Raw genomic sequence first — 14,526 nt, 5'->3', positions numbered from 1 at the left:
TGAGGGTGAGTAAAATGACCAAATGTTCATTTTTAAGTAAACCATCCCTTTAACATTAACAAAGATTAATAAATGCTGCAAACCACATTGCTAATTGCCTGTTCATGTTTGCTAATGCATTTACTAATATGAACAAATACAACCTTATTGTAAAGTGTTCCCAATATTTAATGTACAGAAGAGTAATTGCAAAATAAAGAAGATTAAAAGGAAATCATATACAGGTGACAATGTTAAGATGAGTTTATAGCTGTATTAGATCTCTGCAATGAACACTGTGACAAGTTAGAGATATTTTACTGGAATCTGAGGTGAGTAAAATAAGCGAAAGATTACAAGATGCCCTTTTGGTATCAGAGAACTCAAAAAAAGGAAAGTATTAAAACGTGTCATCATTACCACATAAAGTACATTATTTACACAAAAAAATACACTAGAGTGGGCAATAACGTGAAATAAATTAATCTTGCTCCGTAACATTCAAACAGCCAAACTTCAGTCGGATCAGATTTACTTCAGCCGTTTTCACAGATGAGCACCTTTAGTATATAGAGGTGCAGAGCAAAGTCTCAAGCAACTTTTTTTCAAGGTCTGGTCAAAGTATCCTTTTCACATGGGTCGCTCAAAACAATTAAAACCACCACAGAACAGCGCCTATTAAAAAGCTAAATAAAACCATCAAATCTCAATCCAGCATCCATTTTCTTATTGATCAGTCACTCATCAGTCGGATGGCAATGAGTCGGCTCTTCTCATCTAATGTGGTGCGTACAATCATAACACTGAACGGTTAAATCCTGTTTTCTTTACAGCATTCAACAACTTGCACAATAATACTAGAATTGTGTGACTGATGTTAAGAAATTATTGCTTTAAGCAATATTAAAATATGTACATTCAAGGGATGGGCATTTTGTACATTTGTTATTTTCAGCACTCGATAGGTCTAAAAACAAGTACTTGAGTACTTGAGGGCGTATCAGAGCAATAATTATATATTTAAATAATTCATGTTTACAAAAACTATGTCGGGAAAATAAACACTTCTAAATTATTAATAATTCAATGTTATTTTTAAATGGTAAAACTGAAAAGTGAACTATAGCACTTTCTATATGAGACACAATATAAATGTACTATTTATAATTAATCGATCTGTACAAAATTCAAGTGAACTTCAGTCATGGATGCGTTTTCCTAACACTGTGCTCCAGTCTCGTAATGCTGAGCGATCAGACATCTAGGTGCCGCCCAAAATGCAGAAAATGGGGAAAAGATGTAAATCCACACAATCGTCATTTTCATGATCGATCATTGCCCAAGTACTCAAGTACTCGTGCCCATCCCTTATACGTTGTTCAATACAAGTGGTTTATTAAAAAAAGAAAAAAAGAAAAAACATTCGATAACTGCTACTTTTACGATTGTACAGCTTAATTCGTTTTTCTACAATGAACCATTTCATCAATTCCTCTAGGTAGGTAGATTAAAGATATATTCATAGCTTGAGTTCGCCTGCAACTTTGGAAGCAATGTTCTTAAAAGCGATGGAGTTGCCAGATATCCTCTTGAAACGGACACCATTAAGTGAGAGCCGGGGCAGTTTGCAAACCTCCATCTCCCAGTGTACGAGGCTATCCGTGCGGCTGTCCCCGTGGGCACAGAGAAGCAAAAAGCATTCGCGCTGCTGGTAACTGCAGCTGTTTGCGTCCAGAACTTTGCGGATCTCATTTATGATGTCGGCTGGCTCCATGGTGCTGGTGGTGTTCATACTCCAGGTGAAACGGAGAGAGCGGGGTTTGCCGTCTTTTCCATCTTTCCCTTCATCTTTTTGCTGATCCCCAGATACATGGCGACTGGAAGGACGCGGGATGCCCAGAGCGAGAACGAAAGGAGAACAATACAAGTAAATAATAGAACGGTAGTACCTGAGCTACAAGGCAACATTTTAAATATTCATGTTACTATTATTGTAGCAGATGCATGCATGGGTTATCAACTGCACAGCACTTATACTGGGGCATGCGCTGAAGCAGCACGCAGTTATATTGTATATAACATCAAACAGGACTGTGAGAAAATGCTAAACAAAATGTTACATGTATATTTTTTTCATCAATTTTCAAGCCATTAAATTTCGCATTTGCTCTGAAATGGGAGCTGTTTAAAAGTTTAAAAAAGGACATAACGGTATTAAAGGGTTAGTTCACCCAAAACTGAAAATAATGTCATTAAGACCTCTGTTCATTTTCAGAAAACACAGTCCAAGATGTTCCAAAACTAGTTCAAGAGCTTGTTGACCCCTCATTGAAAATCCATGCACGGTCCACTGTCCATGTCCAGAAAGGCAACAAAAACATCATCAAAGCAGTCCATGTGACACCAGTGGGCCAGCCAGAATGTGCCGAAGCATCGAAAATACACCTTAGTCCAAAAACAACAAAAATTACAACTTTATTCAGCATTGTCTTATCCTCCACGTCTGTTGCAAAGCCCATGCGCGAGACTAAAGTCACGTGACTGCGGTGACGTGGATGACGTGTTATCCTTAGACATGTTTACAACGTTTTTTTTCCCAACCGTACAGCGTGCATCTCCCTCAGAATATAACGAAGTCCAGGGGCACAAAAAAAAACAGCTGGGGCGCACCAGATAACACGTCATCCGTGTCACTGCAGTCACATGAAGAGAAGACAATGCTGAATAAAGTCGCCACTTTTGTTATTTTTTTGACCAAGATGCACTTTCGATGCTTCAACACATTCCAACTAACCCACTGATGTCACTTGAACTACATTGATGATGTTTTTATTACCTTTCTGGACATGGACAGTATACCGTACATAGACCTTCAATGAAGGGCCAACAAGCTCCCGGACTGAACACAAAACACCTCAAACTGTGTTTCGAAGCTGAACGAAGATCCTACAAGCCTGGAACGACACGAGGGTGAGTCACCAATGACATAACTTTCATTTTTGGGTGAACTATCCCTTTAACAATGTATAGCCTAGTTGATATTTAATATAACACCCATGAAAACACATGAAAGTAATGAGCCGGGTCGCTGCCGCCTCACCTTGAGCCCTCAAATCTCCCGCTTCTCTCAAACTCGGTTGAGACTCTTTTATGATTATTTGTTGATTAGTGATCGCAATGGAGCAAAAGAAACAAAGAGAGAGAGAATTTTTAGTCGTTTTAGGGTGACATCACTACACAAACACACACACACCCACTACGATACAAGGAGAGAGACTGAATGAAAGAGCAAGAAACATGGCAAATACAAAAAATAAATGTAACTTTACACTGTCTGTACTATGGGTGAGACAATAACACAAAAACAAATGACACAACACTTGAGACTCTGATCTGAATATCTTTTCGACTGAGCTGCCATGCTGAATCCATTTATGTTCAGTGTAGAAGTGCATTATGGGTAAAGCCTAATCTGAGCGCTGAATGTGAGAGATAACTCATCGTGACTTACAAATATAAAGCAAGAGTCTAACAAACAGGACTGTGTTCTTCACATGCATGCTGTAGTGTGTTTACGGCCATCGTCTCGGACTGATTGAGCCGACACACGAAACACTCGTTCTCCTCTCACACACACTTTCACTTACGTGTGTTTAAACGAGCCCTTACTCTAGACACGCTTCATTTGGGAATTCTTACGATTCCCTATAGCCAGTGCTGTTGAAAAGAGCAGTTCAATGCCGACAAAAAGAAAAATTAAACTGGGACGCAGAGAAAACAAATAGCCATTACAGAGCCACAGGGTTCCCACACTTTATGACCAATTAATTCACCAAATCTCATTATGATGCTTGCAGTTTTTTGCAATTATTCAATTCAACAATTTATGAATTAGATAAAATAATGTATTGACAAGATTCCTTTACAAATCAGACATTACTATAATTTCCATGACTTTTAGGCTTTAATTTTGAAGATTTTTAGTCTTGGTAAACTGCTAAAATCCTCTGCCATTTCCAGGTTTTCCATAATCATGGGAACCCTGTTGAGAGGTGGAAAGGGAATAGGCGGGAGTAGAGGGGATGAAAAAAGAACGAGGAATACAATAATCCAGTGGAGCGCAGACTTACTAAGAGTCTTTGCCGCAGGGTTGGAGGGGACTGTGAGGGTGGGGGGCACAGAGGGGGCAGCCGGCCCTGATTTGACGGCAGACTGCCGTTTGCTCGGGTCAAGTGTGACCCTGAGGGAGAAAGCCAGACAGAAAGAGAGAGAAAGAGGGAGCGAGGAAGGAGGTGTAGTAAGGAAGTAAGGGAGGTAGGAAGGAAGGAAGAAAGAAACAAAGGGAAGAGAGGAATAGATTGAGACACAGTTTAAACAGGTAATACAGCATCTCTGTGTTATGACTGTGTGTAATATGTTTGTTTATAAATCTGATCATCTAAACGAGAGTTTCTGAAGGTCACATGAAGTTTGTTTCAGCTTACAGTGCTGTTAACCTTAAATCCCACTATAGTTTATCAATTCACTATAGTGCCATAGAACAGTGCTTCCCAATCCTGGTCCTCAAAGACCCCCTTCCAAAAAGTTCCAGATTTTCCCCATTTAAAACACCTGACTGAACTTATCAGCCTCCTTCCAAAATGGTAAACATGTCTCCCTAACAAACGGATGAGTTAAATCAGGCGTGTCAAACAAATAGACATCTAAAACTTTTTGGGAGGGGGTCCTCGAGGAACCAGACCCATGTTGTCAGACCCATGTTGTGAATCCCACTATTCATTATACTTCAAAAACAACCAATCAGAGAAGTTGCTGTTACTATGGAAACAGGATTTGCAGGAAATGAGGTCAGCAGTGACCGCCCACACTTGTAAAACACTGCAAATGGCCTAACACTAATGTCTTATATTACTACTTTTTAGAAAGGTTTTGAAATAAATGTAAAATATATTGTTTTTATCCATAGTGAACGAAGTGTAATATTGTAATTTTTCTATCTTAAAAAAAAAAACGTTTTGTGGGATTAGTATTGACTACATGAATTTAAATGAAGCAGCTTTGTCAGGTTTCACATCAAATGTTATAAAGTTGTGGTTTACATTGTGTTTGAATGGTACGGTTCCTGGCTTAATAATCTTGAATACATTTGAATACATTTTTACATGCATATGTAGAAAATTATTTAAGAGAAATGTTTCCAGAAACAAAGCTGCTATAAAAGCATTTGGTCATATTGATACCCCATAACCAGCATTGCGTTGGCTCCTCCTACCAGATAGTCTGTCTGTCACTTTCATGAATACTAAAGCAGTATGTTTTTGTTCTCTGCTGTGTTTGCACAGACACAAGCCTATTGTAAAACAACCCTAACAGTTAAAGGGATAGTTCACCCTTATGTTGTTCTTAACCTGTATGAGTGTCTAAAACAACAAGCACACAGTTGACGGTACCCATTGACTTCAATGATATTTGTTTTTCCTACTATTAAGTAGAGGATCCACTTAGATCCGAAAACCCGAGTTCCAAAGACCGGAGCGGTTCGGGTATAATATTAGTGGCGTTGGGTCTCGGGTTATTTAAAATGAATGTGTTTCGCTGAACGGACCCGAGAAGACTCTCGCATATGTGCATCAAATCCTTTTCCAAACCCTCCTCTGTTTGCTAAGAGCGCTTGCATCTAAACACAAGCTTGTGATCATTAAAAACACAGAGATACAGCAAGTGACATCTTACAGATACCTGGGGTTTTATATGAACAATGTTCTTTGTTGGAAAACACACATTGACAGTTTGTGCACACGACTACAAGAGAGGCTTTATTTTTTAAGAAGGCTGAGACTGTATGGAGTAGGTACCAATATCTTACTCGAGTCTAACTTTCTCAAGTCGGGTCTTTATTAATAAAAATAAATTATGCACCTTGAATTCTGGTTAAAAGTGATTCGGGTCATTTCGCGTCAGGTACATTTCTTTGAACCCGAGAAGAACTCTACTATGGAGATCAATGGGTACCATCAATGGTGTGATTACCATGATTTATCAAAATATTTTCATTTGTATTCAACAGAATAAAGAAACTCATACAGGTTTAAAACAACATGAGGGTGAGGAAATGACAGAATTTTCATTTTTGGGTGAACTATTCCTTTAACATCAAACCTCCACCTTAGCCAACATAAGTCATCTATGATGAAACATAAATTGAATAGAAGATAAAAGGTAAGGAGAAGATAAACAGAAGAGAAATAAAACAAAGACATGGCATTAGAGATGGAGTTAAAATATAAGAGGACACAATGTAAAACCACCCTTAAACACCCTTGATTCTGCACGACTTGAGTTAACTAGGCCAACCACAACTGAACAAGCCAAATCAAACTACTCAGGATTATTTAGTGCTGCACAATTATGACAAAAATCAGAATTGTTGATTATTCACCTTGATATTGTAATTGCGATTATTCTTGTTGATTAATAGATTTTGCATTGAAGTTTTGAAATGTTTTATAACTTTATTTGTAGTAGCTGCATGGTAAAATCTAAACATCCAAAACTAAATAATATAGGGGAGGTTTTCCAGGATTAGACAAGTCCTAGACTAAAATAAATGTAAGAGCTGTCCAAACTGAAAACAACTTGCACTGACATATCTTAAAATACAACAGTGCCCTTTGCTTTTGCCTTAAAATGCACACAAGTAATATTTAAGGCAAGTTTGTTAAAACTAGTTATATTTCCTAATTAAACTAAGGCCTAGTCCTGTCTTAAGCTAATCCCTGTCCACAAAACCACCCCTTAATGTAAATAAATAACAAATAATTATGGGAGATATGTTGTTAGTAAATAATCCACATCGAATGGCTAAATGTCAACTTATCAATTGAAAAATCTCTGATTCACCACGGTATTGTGTGTCTAAACATACTGCCAAAACGCACAGAAATGAGCACAAATGGACAGCTGCAATTGAAGCTTTTGGTGATTATGTAATTGTTTTACCCATAATTGTAACCCAGATTAGTTTTTCGATTAATTATGCAGCCCTAGTGTTATTTGTAAATGACAGGCAGGTGCTGACTCGCCCTACCCAACCGTAAAAGAAAAAAAACTTTGAGGAGGACCTACAAAAAATTTACTTATTTGTTTGAATCTGACCCCAAAGGTGGCCACTGATCTCATTTTGCTGCATTTTGTTATAACCATAGTTTCACTCATTACTTTTTTGGAAACTACATCACAAAAAAATTATCAAAATGAATTACTTAAAGAGACAGTTCACCAAAAAAAAAAAAAAACTGTCACAAAGAAGCCCCGTTCACTTCCATAGTAGGAAAAATTATACTATGGAAGTGAATGGTGCTCAATAATGGTTTGGTTATAAACATTCCTTAAAATATCTTCTTTCGTGTTCATCAGAACTAAGACATTTATACAGATTTGTAAGAACATGAGGGTGAGTAAATTATGACAGAATTTTCATTTTTGGGTGAACCTTCATTTTAATTTATATAAACCTTATACAACAGTAATATATTTTGGCTGTTATGTGTTTAGTTTGACACAGCATTTACAGGCAGTCTTTTTAAACCCTACTTTTATTTTAAAATGGTCTACAACTGAGTCACCTAAAAGCACTACCACTTTTCTTGAGACATTCACATGAAGCCCAAAATGCTTGAAAATTGCTCAGCTGATGGTTCATTTTATATTTTCTACCACAAGATGGCAGTGTTGTATTGACCAAATGAGCCTATAACATTGAAAACTCAGGCAAGACATCCAACATTTGTCATGGGATTTTCAAAGTGAACAAAATATCGGTACAATCCACCATATTTTAACCTTTTCAGTCTTCTTATTGTCCACTAAGCCACCTTACTTATGCTTACTTTGTCTTATCTGAAATAATTTGAAATCATTTTGAGGTCCCCTGGTGTAATTTCAACACTCTTCATGTCAATCTCAATAATCTTCATGTTCGTCTTTCTTAAAAACATATATGAATGTAATACACCCTAATAACACCCTGTACGCAAAATCAACAAACAAGGCAACCAAAAGGTTGTTGAATGAATTTGTTGAGATTGACGAATGAGCTGTTTGAAGTGTTAAATTGAGTCATTTTGCACATCAGCTTGTGTCATGCAAACGTTTGGATTAGTAGCAATTAGCAGTAGATTGATTTGATTTGGCCACACTAAGATGCAGACAGTGTTTTTAAAGCATGCTGTGAGAGCATTAATACTCCAAATCACTGCAAACAAATGACTAAAGGTTAGTGCATCAGCCCCTCGACACTTCTCATTACGTTAAGAGAAAGATGTGTTCACCCCATAAACTCAAAATCCTACCTTTTGGAAAACCTGAATGACATATTTCTACAACACAAGAGATGAGAAAACAAAGGATCGACATTACAAAGATGGACAAAATAAAACTAGTTTCTATTAAACCCTCAGATAAAAACAAACAGGGAAGAGTTTAGGAAAAAATAAGAAAACCAAGCTGAAAATACTAGCTTAGGTGAAGCATGGACGTGTCTGTGTTCATTACCTGCGTGTGAGTTTGGAGGTGAGTTTGGTGAGCAGGTTGTTGGCATTAGCCCGGCTGCGCGGCTGAGTGGGCGAGGCGGGTGGGCCGTTGTAGGTGGCCGTGCGTCGATCCCTCACCTGTCCGTGGAAAGTGCTGCGGCTGGCTGTGCCGCGAGGGAAACGGGTTTTATCAGGTGTGGCAGCATTGCTGATGCTATGAGTGGAGGCCCCGGGGTCCCGTGAGCCAGGAGACAATGACACACTACAGAGAAACAAAGGCAGACTTGCTTTTACTACATTTACGTAGTCTCGAAACAGCAGAAACAATGACGAAATGCATTTCCTGAAGGCATTAATAGAAAAACTTGTTAACAGGTAGGACGCTGTACCTGTTTTCTTTCCCATTTGGAATAACAGAAAGGCGATCAGTGTTGTTTCTATCAGTGCACACATATGTGTTTCTTCTTGAAATGCCTCCAGATCCAGAGTTATTCTGTGGATAATCAGGTTTTCATGTTTGATTGTTATAATATATAAATATATATTTATTTTTCACATATTTTACATTATTGCAGCACATCTCTCTCTAGCCTGTCTGTTGTAGCCATCTCTTTAAAGCCCTACCCCATCCAAAACGCTCAGTGTATTTGATTGGTCAAGCTAGCCCAGTTGTCACATGGCTGCAGCAGGCGTAGTGATATAACGCAGCAGCCGAAAATAGTCCCCTTGGTTACTTTCAATAGCAGGGGACTATTTTCGGCCACTGCATAAGATCACTACGCCTGCTGCAGCCATGTGACAGCAGCAAAGTCCTTGATTATTACGCCAGAATGAGAGTATAGATCCTAGCTTTATCTGCCTAGAAAATCACAACTTTTAATTTTTGGTCAGTCTTAGTGCACGATATAAGTACAGAAGAATCAAGTTTTAAATGGGAAAAATATTGAAACTCGTTGGTTATTTTTTAGCACGATGCTAATGGTCTAATCAGATTCAATGGATTATCCTAAGCTATGCTAAAAGTGGTATCGCCGGACCCGGAGATCAGCTGAATGGATTCCAAAACAGTAAAAATCAAGTGTTTAACTATACGGAAGCTGAAAAATTTGCCTATTTTCAAAAAAGTGGAGTGTCCCTTTAAAAATATGAAAACTCATAATACCACCCCCTTATATAAGGGTGATTCTCACGAAACCATTGAAACACCACGGCACTAATTATTTTAGCTTTAAAATGTGTAATATAGTAACATTAAAAAGCATCAGAATTAACACAATACTGCGTTCTACCTTGCACAATGTGTGATTTCAACATAAGAATTTATAATAGGAAATTTTATCTCATTTTTTGCTGAAATTCTCATTACCGCAATATGTCCGGCTGTGTTTGAACATGCGTTATGTTGTAATTTAATCAAATTAACACAAAAATATTAAGAAAAAAAATAAATGGATGTTTTGCTAGACTACTTTAGATGACAGAAAAAATATTTACTGAATATTCATGTATAATAATAATGAAGAAAAATCAGGAAAATGATGTGTCCATGCCTGATATTCTCATCCTCCGCAACACTTTTTGAGAACAGTTTAAGCACACATACAGAATTTTAATAAAGTTTGATTTTGAGTGACCAAGCACATGGACCAGTTACATCAAGATGGCTACCGGGTAAGATCATTTTTTACAGTTAATTTGAAATATTGTCTTGTCAGAATGCTTACACGACATTTGGATTATCATTACCACAACAGATGCTTATTAAATGTTAATTTAATTAATAGAAGCATAATACTTTGATTTGAAATGCATGGGCAGAATCTCGAAATCCTGTTCTTTCAGGTTTGTCACGTCATTTTTAAAATATGTCAGTGTTGATGTTTTCTGACTGTTGCGGTAATGAGATTTTTTAGGACTAATTTTTTTAATTATGTTACAAAAAGTGTTAAATGATAAGTAAAAGTTTTTAAATTAATGTTCCCATTTACTCCAGACTTTGTTTTTCAATATCTGGTGGGAAAAAAGTAAATTTAAGCAATTTCTACATTTTTATGCTTGACATTTTTAAAAGTTTTCGTGAGAATCACCCATAAACAATAGAATACAATATCTAGCCAAAACATTGTTAGCATGCTTATCATATCGTATCATTTCTCAAAAACATTTGCAAAGGGATATAAACACACTATGATTCACAAATGTAAAAACAATAAAACAATTATCGTAATACTTTTATGAAATGGTTATTATGCAATCCTTACAGTTGAACCTGAAAAAGACAAGCAAACTGGTGAACTCACATTAGGTGTGATGGTGCTGCCTCTCTTTCGGTCGGGTATTTCTGTTTTGTTAGGGTTGTTGGCATTACCCAGCAGTGGGCTGGGAGGGCTATGTGATGGGGGCTTACGTGCCGTGACCCCGCCTTCCTGTTTGACATCATCACCTGTGCTGGGGACCGTCCTTTTAGAGCTACTCAACCCTGAGTTAGTGACACCAACTGAGAGAAAGGAAGGAAAACGAGCATAAAGGAATTTAGTACTGCCTTTCATTTCCGAGCCATCTGAGTTACTTTATTTGTCATGTGTAGCAGCATTATACCAATCAGCTCCTCTTTATCAGTAGATTTATCTATAGCCATACAAACAAGCTAATATTGGTCTGTATGTAAAGAAAACATGTAAATGATAACAAAAATAATCACCTTGATCACTATGGCGTCTGGATTTTCTGGATTCAGTGGTGGAGATGCTTCTCTGGACCTTCAGGTGAGCTGGCGATTGGCCGTTCATCTCGCTGATGGGTCTAGTCTTTGATACGGACAGATTACTGTTGGAGCTGGAGTCAATGACCTCCTGTAAAGCCGCAAAACCAACACATAAGACTAGCGCTATAGACCAATCCCATAATCCCACTCTTCATTAGCATCTTACCTCATTGGTCTTTCTGCCAAGTAGTAAGTATATTGCCGTGATCTCATCATAGTTCATTTTGGACAAAGACTCGTTGATCTTATCTCTGGAGAAGCCCAATCCCACGATCACATCTGTAAAATGACACACAAACACACCATAGGGAAGTGCGACTTCTTTGCATGATATTGTTACATTAAATCACATAGCTCTGTTGTAAAGAGATCTGATATTACTTTTTTAATCAATCTGGCTGGAAGACAATGAATTACACAAGAAAATCCCAACAGACTCACCGGTTACAACATAACAGCACATTAAAAATACCATATAACTAGTACATGCAGCTCCCTGGAAACATTTGTGATGCAGCCAAGGTCATTTTCTTAAACAATTTTAAATAATAAAAAAATTGCTATGCATGTTTCTCTTTGACTAAAACACTGAGATGGCAAAATTATGTGCATTTCTAATTCATTTAGTGATTGAGAATCAAAATACTCATCCATCTAGCATGAACACAACACCCCTCACAATGCTGTAATGCAGACAGCGTATAAAACTGTGATACCCCTTTAAATCCAGTTTATTTGCAAGAACGTTGAGTCATCAGTTCTGCCCACTGTGCACATATCGTTCCTATACACCCTGTTAACCGTTACTAAAAAAGTATGAACAGAGCTCCAATGTGGGGAAAAAAATCATGTTTTTGTTGTTGTTTATATGTCTATGTGGTGTTTTTAAAAGGTTTTAAAAAGCAATTGGCAAACTCATCATTTATGTGTCTGAAACTGCCGAATGTAGCATCTATGCACATATATACATCTATGGTCCAAGGTGGTGCAATAGAGTGAAGGCAGCAACTAATTTGCATATTCATATCCATGGTCCGAGCTGTGCGATTGGGGTGGGGGCTTATATGTATATTTATAGATCCGCGTATACTAAATGAGACAAGGGTGTAGAGTTATATTCGAAGCATAAAGAAATTACTGTGACAGGTAAAACTTTACATATAATATTATGATGCTCAACGATGAGTTTAAATTGATTAAATTCTTGACTACAGAAAAACTTTAAAGTCTTAAAATCCTAGGGACACTTCACCGATTTGCATTAAAGGAATACTCTACCCTTTTGCCATATTAAACTATGTTATTACCTCAACCTAGACGAATTAATACATACCTATCTTTTTTCAATGCATGCACTGTACAGCGCGTTGTGAATGTGTTAGCAGTTAGCCTAGCCCCATTAATTCCTATGGTACAAAAAAAAAAGGTTTATTTTGTGGCACCACACTTACTGGTATAACTCCTCATGTAACAGTCTTTAAACAGGGAAAACACGAAAGTGTTTGGTGGCTTCCCTGTTCGGTACCATAGGAATTAATGGGTCTAGGCTAAATGCTAACACATTCACGACGAGCTGTACAGTGCACGCATTGAAAAAAGATAGATATGTATTAATTCGTTTAAGTTGAGGTAATAACACAGTTTAATATGGCAAAAGGGTAGAATATTCCTTTAAGCTTTGTATCGTTAGTCATGTTTTTAAATGGTCGTGCATAGTGCTGGGCAAAGACTAATCGCGACCAATCGCACACAAAACAAAAGCGATTCCTGGCATAATACATGAGTATGTGCTGTGTGTAATTACTATGTATAAATAAATACACACACATTCATGTATGTATTTAAGAAACATTTACATGTTTATATATATTTATTTATATCTTTATATATTCTATATTAAAAATAAATAAAAAAATTATATATAAGTAAAACAATTCTGAAATGAATACATGAATGTGTGTGTGTGTGGTTAAATATACACAATAATTAGACACAGCACACGCACATATATTATGCAAAAAATCACTTTTATTTTGTATGCGATTAATCGCAATTAATCTTTGCCCAGCACTAGTCGTGCATCATTCCCTCAGTTTCCCCTGAGACGGGAGAAAAACTGATTTCAGTGTTGCACTTCCTTCTTTCAATTATGTAAAAAATTTGCGTCATTGAAAGAAGGAACTGCTGTATCTTTGTCGAGAGTGTAAGACTACAGACACTCATTCCTCATTTTTCCAAGGTGGGGGCTATGGGTGGGACCCACTCACACTACAGACCTATTACAGATCAATGGGTGGGACTTACGAAAATATACAAACACAGACGAAAAAACAATCAGCTGCCATCTTTATGCTAAGCTAAACGACGTTGTGGAGCGAGGCAGACGTCATGTCACAATAATAGCGGAAGGTAATCGATATGATATGGAAAAGGGTGATTTCGCAAGCGTGATGCTCTAATCCGCTGGTCATTGCACCTTTATGAGCCACAATACAGCAAAGAGCTGAGGCAGATGGAGGAAGAGAAGGACTAGTAGTGGCTGTACTTTCGCTGTGTGCTTTCTGTATAACATTTCTGCATCAGATCAGGATATGGACATTTGTTAGGTGAATGCTCCTGGGCAAGAAGAGGTACTTTGCGCTTGTTTATTTCACAGACATGTTTCGGCTTATGAGCACAAGCGCTGAGCCAGCACGTCTGTGGAGTACATGAGCTTGGATGGACTAGTAGGGGCTGTACTCTCGCTGTGTGCTTTCTGTATAACATTTCCGCATCAGATCAGGATATGGACGTTTGTTTGGTGAATGTTCCAGGGCAAGAAGAGGTAACGTTACTTTGCGCGTGTTTATTTCACAGATGTGTTTCGGCTTATGAGCACAAGCGCTGAGCCAGTAGAGTATACATATTGTGCGGTGGACGCGTTTGTGTGCAGGATGCGGCATTTTCTTCTTTGGGAATATACATATTTGGCCAAGCACTCTCAAAAATAAATCAGAAACTGAATGAAGCTTGCTCCTACCCAAGCGTCGTACCGTATATGGACAGCGACGTCCTGGATACATATTTTAGAATCCTAAACTGGAAGCGACAGTCAAAGCCTGCAAGGATAAACAGACGTCTGACTATAAAGTGAGTGTTTCTATTTTCTGTTACACTAACGTTGGAATTATTGTACACAATTGCATATCTGAGCCATGTTCCGATTGATAGGAGTGGCTTGCAGAGCTGTGCATTGTGGTGCATTGTGGGAGT

General features: G+C 37.7%; 1 protein-coding gene across 12 annotated transcripts in view; it reads right to left on the bottom strand.

Moving 5' to 3' along the window:
* Positions 1 to 228: 228 nt before the first annotated feature.
* Positions 229 to 14,526, bottom strand: part of mark3a (MAP/microtubule affinity-regulating kinase 3a) — a 37,530-nt gene continuing 23,232 nt past the window's right edge. For 2 of the 12 annotated variants that reach the window (XM_055169804.2, XM_055169801.2), the window contains exons 11-18: positions 11,441 to 11,553; positions 11,212 to 11,362; positions 10,811 to 11,007; positions 8,900 to 9,003; positions 8,533 to 8,772; positions 8,331 to 8,357; positions 3,080 to 3,124; positions 229 to 1,856 (exon numbers count right to left, since the gene is read on the bottom strand). In XM_055169804.2, coding sequence (XP_055025779.1) covers positions 1,499 to 1,856; positions 3,080 to 3,124; positions 8,331 to 8,357; positions 8,533 to 8,772; positions 8,900 to 9,003; positions 10,811 to 11,007; positions 11,212 to 11,362; positions 11,441 to 11,553 — 1,235 coding nt within the window. In that variant the 3' untranslated portion in view covers positions 229 to 1,498. Of the gene's footprint in view, positions 1,857 to 3,079; positions 3,125 to 4,109; positions 4,220 to 8,330; positions 8,358 to 8,532; positions 8,773 to 8,899; positions 9,004 to 10,810; positions 11,008 to 11,211; positions 11,363 to 11,440; positions 11,554 to 14,526 lie in introns of all 12 variants that reach the window. The other 10 variants (XM_055169812.2, XM_055169803.2, XM_055169806.2 and 7 more) reach the window with 7 other exon arrangements.

The sequence above is a fragment of the Misgurnus anguillicaudatus genome, chromosome 11 (genome assembly GCF_027580225.2).
Source record: "Misgurnus anguillicaudatus chromosome 11, ASM2758022v2, whole genome shotgun sequence".
Classification (NCBI taxonomy): domain Eukaryota; kingdom Metazoa; phylum Chordata; class Actinopteri; order Cypriniformes; family Cobitidae; genus Misgurnus; species Misgurnus anguillicaudatus.
This window is presented reverse-complemented; position numbering and strand designations above follow the sequence as displayed.